Source organism: Hyla sarda, chromosome 13 (genome assembly GCF_029499605.1).
Source record: "Hyla sarda isolate aHylSar1 chromosome 13, aHylSar1.hap1, whole genome shotgun sequence".
Taxonomy (NCBI): Eukaryota; Metazoa; Chordata; class Amphibia; order Anura; family Hylidae; genus Hyla; species Hyla sarda.
The window spans coordinates 22,854,815-22,867,789 of NC_079201.1; the positions used below are offsets into that span (position 1 = coordinate 22,854,815).

The window sequence follows — 12,975 nt, forward strand, 5'->3', positions numbered from 1 at the left end:
ACACTGTGCAGCCTGTGCTTAAGAAAAATTCCTGATTTAGAATTTGTTTGAGCATGAAGGAAAAGATCAACCTATCTTCTTACATAAAATCCATCAAAACACTTTATGGTCATTATCAAGCCCAAATAGCAAACAAAGCAGCAGCCATTTTATTTTGGCTTGATAAATGTCATAAACTGGCCGAAACATTGCTGCTATGCTGTACATTGTGATGGATTTTATTAAGAAGAGGTTCAGTAAAAGCTAAGTTTTATACATTACTGTGGCAAAATGGGTCCTTGGTCTAACTGGACTCTGGTGTGAATGGGTGGAGGATTGCATTAAATGGGCACTCTTATTAAAACAAATTTTTGCTATTGCACTCCTTATGGTAAATAAAAAATCTTTCTTATCTATTATGTTTAAAAAGTTGCCACTAGGTGTCCCCCTACTTCTCCAGATCACATTTCCCTCCATCTCTTGCGCAGACTTTTGACTCCTGCAGGCCTAGCAGAAGTCCAAAAGCAGGAAATGCTGAGGGGGGTGTTTGTGCAGCCTTGTCCAATCAGAGCTCACCTCACACACTGAACTGTTATGGGCTGTAGCAGAGTGAGGGAGGAAGTTCTCCCCTGTATGGCTTCAGATGATGTCACACCTGCTGGGTAACGCCGCTTCCCAGTCTGTGAATCTGACTGAGACTAAGCAGAAATTACAGAGCAATATCAAGGTAGAAAACTAACAAATAATAAAAACTAGCTAAGTACCTGGCGTTGCCCGGTTTTTCCTTCCTATTCCTTGTTGTGGAGGAAAATCAACAGAGGAAGCTTTTGACTTCATATCCCGTCCTCATATATTGTTGTCACATCTCGACCTCCTATCCCCGTCCTCCTATCTCGACCTCCTATCCCGTCCTAGTATCCCGACCTCATAGCACGTCCTCATATCCCAACCCGTAATATGTGTACGAGGTATTGAAATATCTCCAGCCGTACGGAAATTATATGGGAACATACATTTCCCATTGATTTGCATGGGACTTTAAACAAAAATCCAGACCCCCACAAATGGGGGTAGTTAAGGGTTAAATTAACTATCCTATATTTTAAGTGGACATATAAGTAACATGTGATCAAGTATTATCGAAATATCTCCAACCATTTGGAAGTTATACAGTAATATATTTTTCCCATAGACTTGTATGGGACTTTAAACAAAAACCCTGACCCTGGCAAATGGGGATGAGTAAGGGTTAAATTACCTATCCTATGTTTGTTGTTGACATATAAGTAACGTGTGCCAAGTTTAACCCCTTAAGGACCAAGGACGTACCGGTACGTCCTTGGTCCTGCTCTTCTGATATAATGCGGGGTTATACAGTAACCCCCCGTCATATCACGGCGGGCCCGGCGTCATAGTGAAGCCGGGACCCGCCTCTAATAGCGCGCGGCGCCGCACGCTATTAACCCTTTAGCCGCGCGCTCAGAGCTGAGCCGGGCGGCTAAAAGCGAAAGTGAAAGTTGCTGGCTAGCTCAGTCGGGCTGTTCGGGATAGCCGCGGCTAATCGCGGCATCCCGAACAGCTTACAGGACAGCGGGAGGGCCCCTACCTGCCTCCTCGCTGTCCGATTGCCGAATGACTGCTCAGTGCCTGAGATCCAGGCATGAGCAGTCATGCGGCAGAATCGTCGATCACTGGTTTCCTATGAGAAACCAGTGATCAATGATGAAGATCAGTGTGTGCAGTGTTATAGGTCCCTATGGGATAACAATGATCAGTGTGTGCAGTGTTATAGGTCCCTATGGGATAACAATGATCAGTGTGTGCAGTGTTATAGGTCCCTATGGGACCTATAACACTGCAAAAAAAAAAAAGTGGAAAAAAAAGTGAATAAAGATCATTTAACTCCTCCCCTATTAAAAGTTTGAATCACCCCCCTTTTCCAATCTAAAAAAAAAAAACACAGTGTAAATAAAAATAAAAATAAACATATATGGTATCACCGCGTGCGGAAATGTCCGAATTATAAAAATATATCATTAATTAAACCGCTCGGTCAATGGCGTGCGCGCAAAAAAATTCCAAAGTCAAAAATTGTGCATTTTTGGTCACTTTTTATATCATTTAAAAATTAATAAAAAGCGATCAATAAGTCCTATCAATGCAAAAATGGTAAAGTTAACAACTTCAGATCACGGCGCAAAAAATTAGCCCTCATACCGCCCCATACACGGAAAAATAAAAAAGTTATAGGGGTCAGAATATGACAATTTTAAACGTATTAATTTTCCTGCATGTAGTTATGATTTTTTCCAGAAGTACGACAAAATCCAACCTATATAAGTAGGGTATTATTTTAATCGTATGGACCTACAGAATAAAGATAAGGTGTCATTTTTACCGAAAAATGTACTACGTAGAAACGGAAGCCCCAAAAATTACAAAATGGCGTTTTTTTCCGATTTTGTCGCACAATGATTTTTTTTTCCGTTTCACCGTAGATTTTTGGGCAAAATGACTGACGTCATTACAAAGTAGAATTGGTGGCGCAAACAATAAGCCATCATATGGATTTTTAGGTGCAAAATTGAAAGAGTTATGATTTTTTAAAGGCAAGGAGCAAAAAACGAAAATGCAAAAACGGAAAAAACCCCGGTCCTTAAGGGATTAATGTTAATATCTTTAGCCGTTTGGACATGATGCTGAAACATACACACACACACATTGAGTTTTATATATATATCTATATATATATATATATATATATATATATATATATATATATATATATATATATGGATAAAGGCAGGGGGTGGTTTATCTTGATGGGGGCAGTGAACTGGAAGGATGATAACATTTAACAAGATGAGTGGTACTCTTTAAGGTGCAGTAAAATTCTAGTTCTATAAAGAGATCAACCTGTTACTGACCCAATATAAAAATTCAGGGCTGACTTTTTTGTTAGTAGATATAGCAACTAACTCTTTGGAGGAATGTTTTCAGCAATCAAATGTGGGCTTTTCTTAATATAATATACAAAGCCTACCAAAAAGAGTACTGAACAAACATGCTTACAATGGCAAATATCCCTGACAAGTGTCAGTACTTGTAATATAAATAGTGCTGAACTAGCTGATGTGCTCAAGCATATCCACACACACTTCTTCCTGAACAAACTAGGGCCTTGTTCAGATGGGCAAACACCATGTGGATTTTGGGTAGAAAAAAACGGTGGTTTTCCCCTAAAGAAAAGAAAGAAACCTTTGATTTTGATGAAACCCATTTTTTTCTGCATGGTTTAATTCTAAGAACCCGTTCACACTGAGTAATTCAAGAGGAATTTACTCGAGTAATTCCTCTTGAATTCTCCGCTCCAAATTAATGCACATCTCCTCTGCCCATTGACTTAAATTTATTTTTCCGATGTCCTGTTCACACTGGGGAAATTCCGCTAGTGGAATTCTGACACTGAATTCCTTTCCGCTTGAAGAAAGAATATGTTCATTCTTCAAGCAGAATCCATGAGCAGAATCCAATAGAAGTTAATGGTAAAAAAAATAAAATTCTGCCCGATATCGTTTTCAAGCGGAATTTGAGCAGAATTTAAGCAGAATTTGAGCGGAATTCAGAAAAGTAGATTAAAAAGACTACTCATTCATTTCTCTTCATTTCCGCATGGTAATTCCGTTTGGATTCCGCTTGATGGATAAAATGACAGAAGGCAACAATTTCCTGACCGAAATTATTCCTCCTGAATTCCTCAGTTTGAACGCACCCTAAGACCTCAATGCAATCAAAGGAAGCTTCACAAAAGGACCCCACCAGCAACATTGCCTGCAATTATGACAAAACCACAGTAGAGCAGCTGTAAGAGAGCTTCTGGAGAGGTTCAGTGCAAGGAACACCATGGAGGCAGTCACTAGAGTCAGAGGATTAGTGAGCTGCATACTGACTACACTGTCCCTAGGCTGACCTGCATGCAGAAGATAAATGGAGCTACCTATTAAAAATACCTACATTTATTATTAGGGACTTTGCTTCCTGATGGGACATCTCACGTATCAAAATATAGTAAGCAATAGCGACAGACTGCAAGCCAAAACACTTCAAAAGTGTTCTTCTAACAGAGCCAGCTCCCGCTAAGACCACTAATTTCCTAATATTGTTCTTTTCCGCCATTTCTAGATGATGCTGTATGGAATAATTAATGTCCTGTTCTTCATGCTGTTCATAAAACACAACAAGCTCTGTGTCTCCCATGGAAATCAATAAGAGAAGCAAAGCATCATGTCTACTAAAGCCTAAAGGCCAGAGCATTTGTGTTTTATATGCAGAACATGCAACCGGGTCATCACACAGTTCATGCTGCATTATCAAGAAATGTAAAAAATATCAAAACACCTGCAGAAGGCAGTGCGTAAGCTTTTAAAGGGGTTCTCCAGGAATAGAAAAACAGAGCCAATTTCGTTCAAAAACTGCTCCCTGTCTGTCTCCAGGTTGGGTGTGGTTCTACAGCTCAGTTCCATTAAAGTGAATGGAGCCAAGCTGTAATAGCACACACAATCTGGGTATCGGCATGAAGCTGTTTTTGAAATAAAGTAGCTGTTTTTCTAATCCTGGATAACCTCTTTAAGTGCTTGGATTTATTAATTTTCAACTGGAGTTACACTTTAAAGATCTGTTTCCAGGCCCTGGTCCTTATTAAATGGTAGGACTTTTATATGATCTCTTCCATACTGGGCCTTTTCAGCTTCATTGCCCCTTGTTTACAGTTCGACCAGGTACATAGATACCCATGGGCCTGAACTGTTTTCTATACTGCTTCTAGCTCTCTGCAGAAATGTTCCCTTAAATACACAATAGCATATTTTAAACTGGCTAATCTTCCCTCACAGAATTTAAGATCACAGCTGACAATATGGATGTTCATCTTATGTTTTTCTACCCCTTGTCTCTTTCCAAACTTACACCTGTCAGACCATGGCTGAACCCTCTTTCATCTTTTCTTTGATGACTTTGGTCTAAAGTTATTAGGGCTGATTTTCTACTGCAACTGTGCTAGAATTCTGGTGCAATTCAAGTCATAAATTTAAGTACCCCATTAGCTCTCCAAGACCTGCTGTCCACTTACAGAATTTTACCATTTAGCTCTATTTAGTAAATAACAGAGATGTCTTACTAGGAAGAATCTGATCAAGATAGGAGGCCAGAAGTAGATACATCACGCTGTCCACAACTAGGAAGATGAATGTGATTATAAGGGGGTACGGTCCATCCTTAAGGTTAAACAGCTGGGCACCTTTTCCATGGGCCTCTAGAAACATGACCTGCAAAACAGGATATAAGGCACTATAAGTCTGTATTTTTTTCACATAACCCAGACTATACACATAACAGACTATAGCAAAGTATGAAACCTCTGGACAAAATTTGGTTTATTTGGTGGTTTATCACTGAGAACACAATGCACCACAAGTATAGCTTGCCACTAATGAAACTCATCATTCTTGAGTACAAAGCTGTAACTTCTGAAGTAAGACCAGGTTTTTAATAAGAGCATTACATGATACTGAGAATGTCTTCTGAGTTCACAGGCTGCAGTCAAATACATTTTTGCAGAAAGTACCACAAAATCATGTCTTTTTTGCTACAATTTTGCAAATTGAAGCAAATATGTGATTTCATTGCAACATGTAGGATCGATCTGGCGCTTTGCCTGTATTACAGGCAATAAAAACACTGACATTTTCAGACTTTTTCTGCCTTTTTGAACTTTTTTTTAACCTTTTTTGCTTGTAGAACTTTTTTTGCGATGTTTAAAAAAAAAAAAAAATTACTTTTTGTAGAATATTTTTGATGATTTTTTGGGGTTGCAGCAAAAACCATAGCCCAAAAAAACCTTTTGGGTACATTTTTTTAAACAATAAACTACCAATTTGGGGCCTATTTAAACTACAAAAATCACCTGTTGAAAGTCACAGGTTGAGGAACACTGGCCGATGGTGTTCTATCAAACAGGTGAACATACAGTATTGCTACTTGGTAATCAGAGATTTTACACCGATATTTCTTTTTGATGTCATTCTTGTTTGCATCTGGAGAATGATACCTAAGACAGATATAGCGCTTTTCGCTCTTTGCAACAATAGCATGCAGTCTACACAATCCTCTGTGAGCGGAAAGAATGTACAGTATAAACATTTGCAAGAATGTGTCAGTTTAGGTAAAGCATATCCTGCCTGAAGTCCTAGACTCCAAGTGGCTTTTACTGAGGAGAGGCTTCTTTCTGGTTGCTGCTATAAAGCAGCTGATGGAGGCAGAAGTGATTGTTTATTTTCTGGAAATTTCTTTCTTCATCTGCACACAGTTAGAGTGACCTTTGGGTTTTTGGTCACCTCTCTTACCAAGACTCTTTTCCTCCCAATTACCTAGTTTGGTGGGGCAGCTAGCTTTAGGTGGAGTCCTGGTTGTGTCAATCTAATTAAATTTAAGAATTATGGAGGCCACTGTGTTCTTGGGAACTTTCAGTGCAGCAGGAATGTTTTTGTTCTTTTTCAGATTTGTCTCTCTACACAATCCTGTCTCTGAGCTCTGCAGGCAGTTCATTCCACCTCATAGCTTGGTTTTTGCTCAGCTGTGAGACCTTATGCCCTTAAAGGGAAACTCAGCAGGGAAAAAAAAACATGTTTTCAAATCATCTGGTGTCAGAAAGTTATAGAGAGTTGAACTTCTATTAAAAAATCTTTAGCCTTCAAATACTTATCAGCTGCTGTATGCTCCACAGAAAGTTGTGTAGTTATTTCCAGTCTGACCACAGTGCTCTCTGCTGCCATCTCTGTCCATGTTAGGAACTGTCCAGAGCAGTAGAGATTTGATATGGGGATTAGCTCCTGCTCTGGACAGTTCCTGACACAGACAAAGGTGGCTGCAGAGAGCACTGTGGTCAGACTAGAAAAAACTACACAAGTTACTCTAAAGCCGCTTCATTCCAGTAATATCCTTATTCTTCTGAATATGTAAATGAGTAGCCTGGGGCACAGGGCGGTCGTACGATCGCGGCCTCAGGCACTGTGACGTCAGCACTGTTCGTTCAGTTATATTCGCAATAATATTTGCAAAACTACAACTTCCAGAATTCTTGGCAGTTGTGATGCAGGGAGTTGTAGTTTTGCTTTGTGCAGTAGGCACTAAGAAGGAGCAGGGAATGAAGTTATTCAGTGTCATCCGCACTACCAGCCAGTACCTCTGGTTAGTGCTGGTGAAACTAGTGACAGATTTCCTTTAAGATTTTTCAATAAAAGTAATTTACAAATCTGTATAACTTTTTGGCACCAGTTTATTTGAAAACATTTTTTTTTCCCTCCAAAGTACCACTATAAGATGCAGGTTTTGTTTTTGCCCTTTTGTTTTTTCCTCCTTGCCTTTGAATACCCATAACATTTTCAATTTTCCACCTACAGACTGATATGAGGGCTTCATTTTTCCCCACCAATTGGAATTTGGAATGACATCAATAGTTTTACCACAAAATCTGTGGTAAAGCAAAACAAAAATAAAAACTTATTTGTGGGGCGACTGATTTCAAGTGTCTGAATACTTATGTCCATGAGAATTTTAGTGTTTTCTTATTATTAAATTTGCAATAATGTCTAAAAAGTAGATTTTTATGCTTACCGTAAAATCTCTTTCTCGGAGGATCCATTGGGGGACACAGAAACCGCGGGTATATGCTACTGCCACTAGGAGGCTTGACACTAGACAACAAGAAAAGTCAGCCCCTCCCAGCAGGATATAACCGCCCATAGGCACCTGAGCTAATCAGTTTAGTCCCAGAGCAGTAGGAGAGGAATGACAGGTAAAGAAAAAACAGTACCTGTACGAGGAAACCACAGAATAAAAATGTACTTAAACCATCCTCGGACAGGTAACCAAAGCAGGAACACCAGAACAGATGGGTGGGTGTTGTGTCCCCCAGTGGAGCCAATCGATGAAACTTTTCTCGATTGGCTCCATTGGGGGACACAGAAACCGTGGAATGTACCAAAGCAGTCCCCAGGGTGGGCAAAAAATGTAAGCAACTTAGGTGGAAGGCTGGACCCCAGACGCCTGCAACACCTTGCGGCCCAGACCAGCAACAGCAGATGCAAAGGTTTAAGTACCTTTAAAACTTTGTAAACGTGTGTAAGGATGACCATGTGGCCACCTTGCAAATTTGCCCTGACAGAACGAGTGGAATGAGCTGAGACCCTGAAAGGAGGAGTCTTCCCCTTGCAGCAGTAAGCTTACGAAATGGCAGAACGGATCCGCTGTGAAAAGGATGACTACGAAGCAGGAAGCCCCTTACGACGACTCTCCATAAGCAAAGAAGGAGTCACTCTGGCAAAAGGAAGAAGTGACTGAAAGCTAAATCTGAACAGCCCGTACCGCATCAAGACCATGAAGCAAACGTTCCCTGTAAAGAGATGGAGCAGGACAAAAGGACAATGTTCTCATTTAGGTGAAAGCTGGAGACCACTTTAGGCAAAAAGTACGAGACCGGACGAAAAACAACCTTGTCCTGGTGTAAGGCCAGGTAGGGAGAACGGAAGGAGAGAGCTGCCAGCTCCGAATCTCTCCTAATGGAAGTGACCGCAATGAAGATTGCCACGTTCCAGGAAAGGATACAAAGAGGAACATCCCGGAGAGGTTCGAAGGGAGTACCCAGTAGGGCACTAAAAACCAAATTTAGAACCCAAGGTGGAGTAGGGGATCTGTAAGGCGGAGCTTCATGAGCAACACCCTGCAGAAAAGTCCGATTGTGAGGATCGTACGCCAGGGGACGCTCAAATAGGATGGAGAGAGCCGAAACTTGTCCCTTAAGGGAACTGAGAGCCAAATGTTCTTCCAGCCCCGACTGTAAAAGGGAAAGAAGTCTTGGAGAGAGAATGTAACTAGAGAAAAGGAGTGAGATTCACACCAACGAAAATAAGACCGCCAAGTACGGTGGTAAATAGAGGAGGTCTTGAGTGCCTTGATCATAGTGCAATCTACTTGGGGAGAGAACCTCCTGGCCCTCAGAACCGCGGTCTCAACCGCCACGCTGTCATCAAATGCAGCGACTGTACATTGGGGTGGCAAAGGGGACCCTGAGAGAGAAGGTCGGGACGAACTGGGAGGCGCAGTGGCATGAACCACGTTGGTGTACGTCTGGGCCAGTCCGTGGAGGGAACGCCCTCCTCCCTGAGTTCGCCTGGGCCAGTCCGTAGCCATGAGAATGGAGGGAACGCCCTCCGCTTTGAGCCTCCTCAGAACCCTGGGAAGGATAGGAAGAGGAGGGAAGAGATAGGGGAGGGCAAAGTGCGACCAGGGAAGCACCAGGGTGTCCACGGCTAGGGCCAAGGGATCCTGGGACTTCGCCACAAAGCGAGGAACTTTCTGGTTGTGGCGGGAAGCAAACAGGTCCACGTCCAGGGAGCCCCAGAGGTTGCAGATTTCCACAAACTCCTCTGGATGAAGAGACCACTTGCCCGAGTTGGCTGAGGAGCGGCTGAGTAAGTCCACTGCCCAATTTTTCACCCCTGGTATGTGAATCGCCGAGATGGAGGGAACTCAGAGCTCCATCCAGGGAAGGATCTTGGAGACATCAGCCGTCACCGCTGAGCTGCGTGTGCCGCCTGGCGATTGACATACGCCACAGCTGTGGAGTTGTCAGACTGGACACGAACAGGATGGTCTTGGGGAAGGCGCTCCCAATGACCTGCCAGTGGAGGGGCAGAAATGATCGCTCATGACGAAGAAGAGGGGACAAAAGCCACCACAGGAAGGACTGGCGAGTCCCGGACGGAAGAATGATCCTGTGATCGAGGGATAGCAGAGACTTGTCCCACAGAAGAAGAGAAATTTGAAGAGGGCATAAATGAAACTGGGCAAAAGGAACATCTTTCATGGCCGCCACCATCCGACCCAGGAATTCGATGCAGAACCGAATGGAAACCGGAACAGGATGCCGAAGAATCCAAACTCCTGATAATAGAGCAAGGTGCTTGTCCAGCTGAAGCAGAATCCTGGCAGTCGCCCTGTCGAACTGGAGTCCCAGGAAGATTAGAGACTGGGTGGGAGTCAGGTTGGACTTGTCCTGATTGACCACCCAGCCGAAACGGGACAAGGTCTGAAGAGTGAGATGGAGACTCTCTTGATTCTGGGCCCTGGTTGGAGCTTTGACCAGGAGGTTGTCCAGGTAGGGAATTACAGACACACCCTGTGCCCGCAGGATGGTGATCACTGCCGCCAGGACCTTGGTGAAGACCCTTGGAGCTGTGGCCAGACCAAAGGGAAAGGCCAAAAACTGAAAATGGACCTCTGGAATGGCGAAGCGAAGATATTGCTGATGTGCTGGAAAAATGGGGATGTGGAGGTAGGTGTCTCGGATATCCAGATGACAGAAAACTCCCCTTGATCCATGGATGCCCCTACAGAACGGAGAAACTCTATATGGAAATGACATAGGAGGTGGTGAGGGTTGAGGAGCTTCAGATCCAGGGTCGGGCGGACGGAACCCCCTTTTTGGGAACCACAAACAGGTTCAAATAGAAGCCCGAAAAAAGCTTGTTGGGAGGAACTGGTACAATCACTCCCTGAGTGAGAAGGGTCTGAAGCGCGATTCAAAAGGCCGCAGCAAAGGAAGTGGGGCGGGAATGAAAAAAGTGATCCCTTGGAAAAGAAGTAAACTCGATCCGATAGCCGTTGGAAACGACATCTCAGACCCAAGAGTCCTGCACATGGTCGGACCAAACATCCCGGAAAAGCGACAAAGGCCCTCCCACCCAAGAAGAATCAGGAGGGGCGTCCCTTCAGGCAGAGGGAGGCTTACGGATGCCTGACTTGGCCGCAAAATGGCCGGAACGGTTATCCGATTTCAAGGAAGGACGGGTCTTGAAAGAAGGAGCCTTCTTATCCTGTGAGGGTGCCGGACTGGTCGCCCTAATCGAGCCATAGGACCGGCACGGCGAGACTTATTCTATGGTAATAACCTCCAGTGCGCCTCTGAGATAATCTCATCCAGGCGTTTCCCAAAAAATCGAGACCCAGTAAATGGCAGCTCAGTGAGAGATTTCTTGAAAGCGGCCTCAGCGTCCCAGACCTTGATCCACATGGAACGACAAAGTGCCATTAGATTACCTGTGGCAAAAGCCTTACAACGGGCCGACAGCAGAGAAGTAGAGCACAAAAAGTCTCCAGCATTGGAGTGTTGAAATGCAAGATCCGCCAAATCTTCCCAAGGGGCCGTGGACAAAATGCCCTGGTGGAGTTGGGAAGCCCAGACAGAAAGGGCTTTTGACACCCAAGAAGAAGCGAAGGAAGTAAAGATAAACCTGCTGCTTCAAAGGCGAATATTGCCAGATTTTCAATCCTCTTGTCCGCCGGTTCCTTAAAGGACGCTGCATCCGCCAAAGGCAGAGTAGTCGCCTTTGACAGGCGGAAAACCGAAGGAAGCAGGGTTGGTCCTGGGCAAAATGAAACTGTGACTGAACCTTCTTAGTCCCTTGAAAGCAGTGGTGCGGACAGTTGGGTTCCGCAGACCCACACAAGCATATGGAGTGACCAGGGCTGCAGTGACCTGTCTGGCCGGGGGGGGGGGGGTAGGTCGGGTCTGGTTCCGGACATTGTAAGACCAAGAGAAAATGATGGAGCAGTCTCACCTGGTGTCTATGTCCCTTGAATGTTCCTCAGAGCAAAGAGAGAGAGAGAGGGAGAGGGGGACTAAATTAAGGAGAAGGGGGGCAGGGCCAGCACCAGACTCAACCTCATTGGCGAAAATTGACCACCCCTGCAGCGCGCGCACCACACTGATAGGAAGACAGTGAACCTCCCACCCCAGTGCACACGCTGAAAAGCCATAGTGCAAGGATCCCCGCCGAAATGCCGGCTGGCAGGGAGTGGGCGGAGCTAAGTGCCGTGAGAGGACCTTGGCCATTATGAAAGCCCCCTGTGCTTCAGCAACTTCAACTGAGGTGCGGCCGGGGAGAGAAAAAGCTGCCGGCAGTGGGCAAGCAGCGCAGCCTACAGCTAACAGAATCCCAGGCACTACGGTCACCTCACGTGTGGAGGCGGCCGAAGCGAAAGTAAAATGCCGGTCGCATGTGGCATTGGAACAGAAGGGCTGTGAAATTGCCCCTGAATAATGTGAAACAAAGCCTACACCACTGATTATGTCCCAACCATCAGAATGGTAGAGCAGGAACTGTCCCCAGAATGAATAAAGTGGAGTGGGCCCAAAGCAGGAGGGGGGGGGATGTTGATGGGGGCTACAGAGGTTGCGAATCCAGATAAAAGAGGCGAAAATTCGCCCTCAGGAGGCCCCAAGGATAAGGGGCTCCCCAAGCAAGGACCCAGGCATAACAGATAAAAAGTGGTGGTGGGAAAGTGGAGAGGGTGCGGAGGATATACTCACCCTGTAAACAGTCATACTCACCTAAGATTTCTTCAGCCAGCTATAGTCACCTGCATCAGGCTGAGACAGTGGGACGAGCAGGGAAGATAGGGGGACCTGAACCCAAGGTGCAACCCCAGGCGCTGGCTGTTGGCAGGAAGGGGTTAATGGTGCATACTTTATGCCCCGTGCCCCTTAGCCACATATGGGTGAACAGGTAACGCCATGCTCCTGAACCCCCACCTAAAAAAACAAGAAAATAAAAAGGAGAATAGAACCTAAAACAGGCCCTAACTATAAAATTAAAAAAGAGCTCCAGACGTGTGTCTGCCTCCTGCTTACACTAAGCTAAAACTGATTAGCTCTGTGCCTTTGGGCAGGTATATCCTGCTGGGAAAGGCTGACTTTTCTTGTGGCCTAGTGTCAAGCCTCCTAGTGGCAGCAGCATATACCCGCAGCTTCTGTGTCCCCTTATGGAGCCGATCGAGAAATTCTGTTTTACATTCTCATTATAGAGGTATTGAATGCAGAATGATGGAGAATATTTTATTTTTTTATTTTAGCAGAAGGCCGAAACATAACAAAATGTG

General features: G+C 44.5%; 1 protein-coding gene across 1 annotated transcript in view; it reads right to left on the minus strand.

Moving 5' to 3' along the window:
• ABCA5 (ATP binding cassette subfamily A member 5) overlaps positions 1 to 12,975 on the minus strand; it is a 203,305-nt gene that overhangs the window by 59,470 nt on the left and 130,860 nt on the right. The window contains exon 11 of the mRNA XM_056550216.1: positions 5,156 to 5,303. Within this exon, the coding sequence (XP_056406191.1) occupies positions 5,156 to 5,303 (148 nt within the window). The remainder of the gene's footprint in view (positions 1 to 5,155; positions 5,304 to 12,975) is intronic.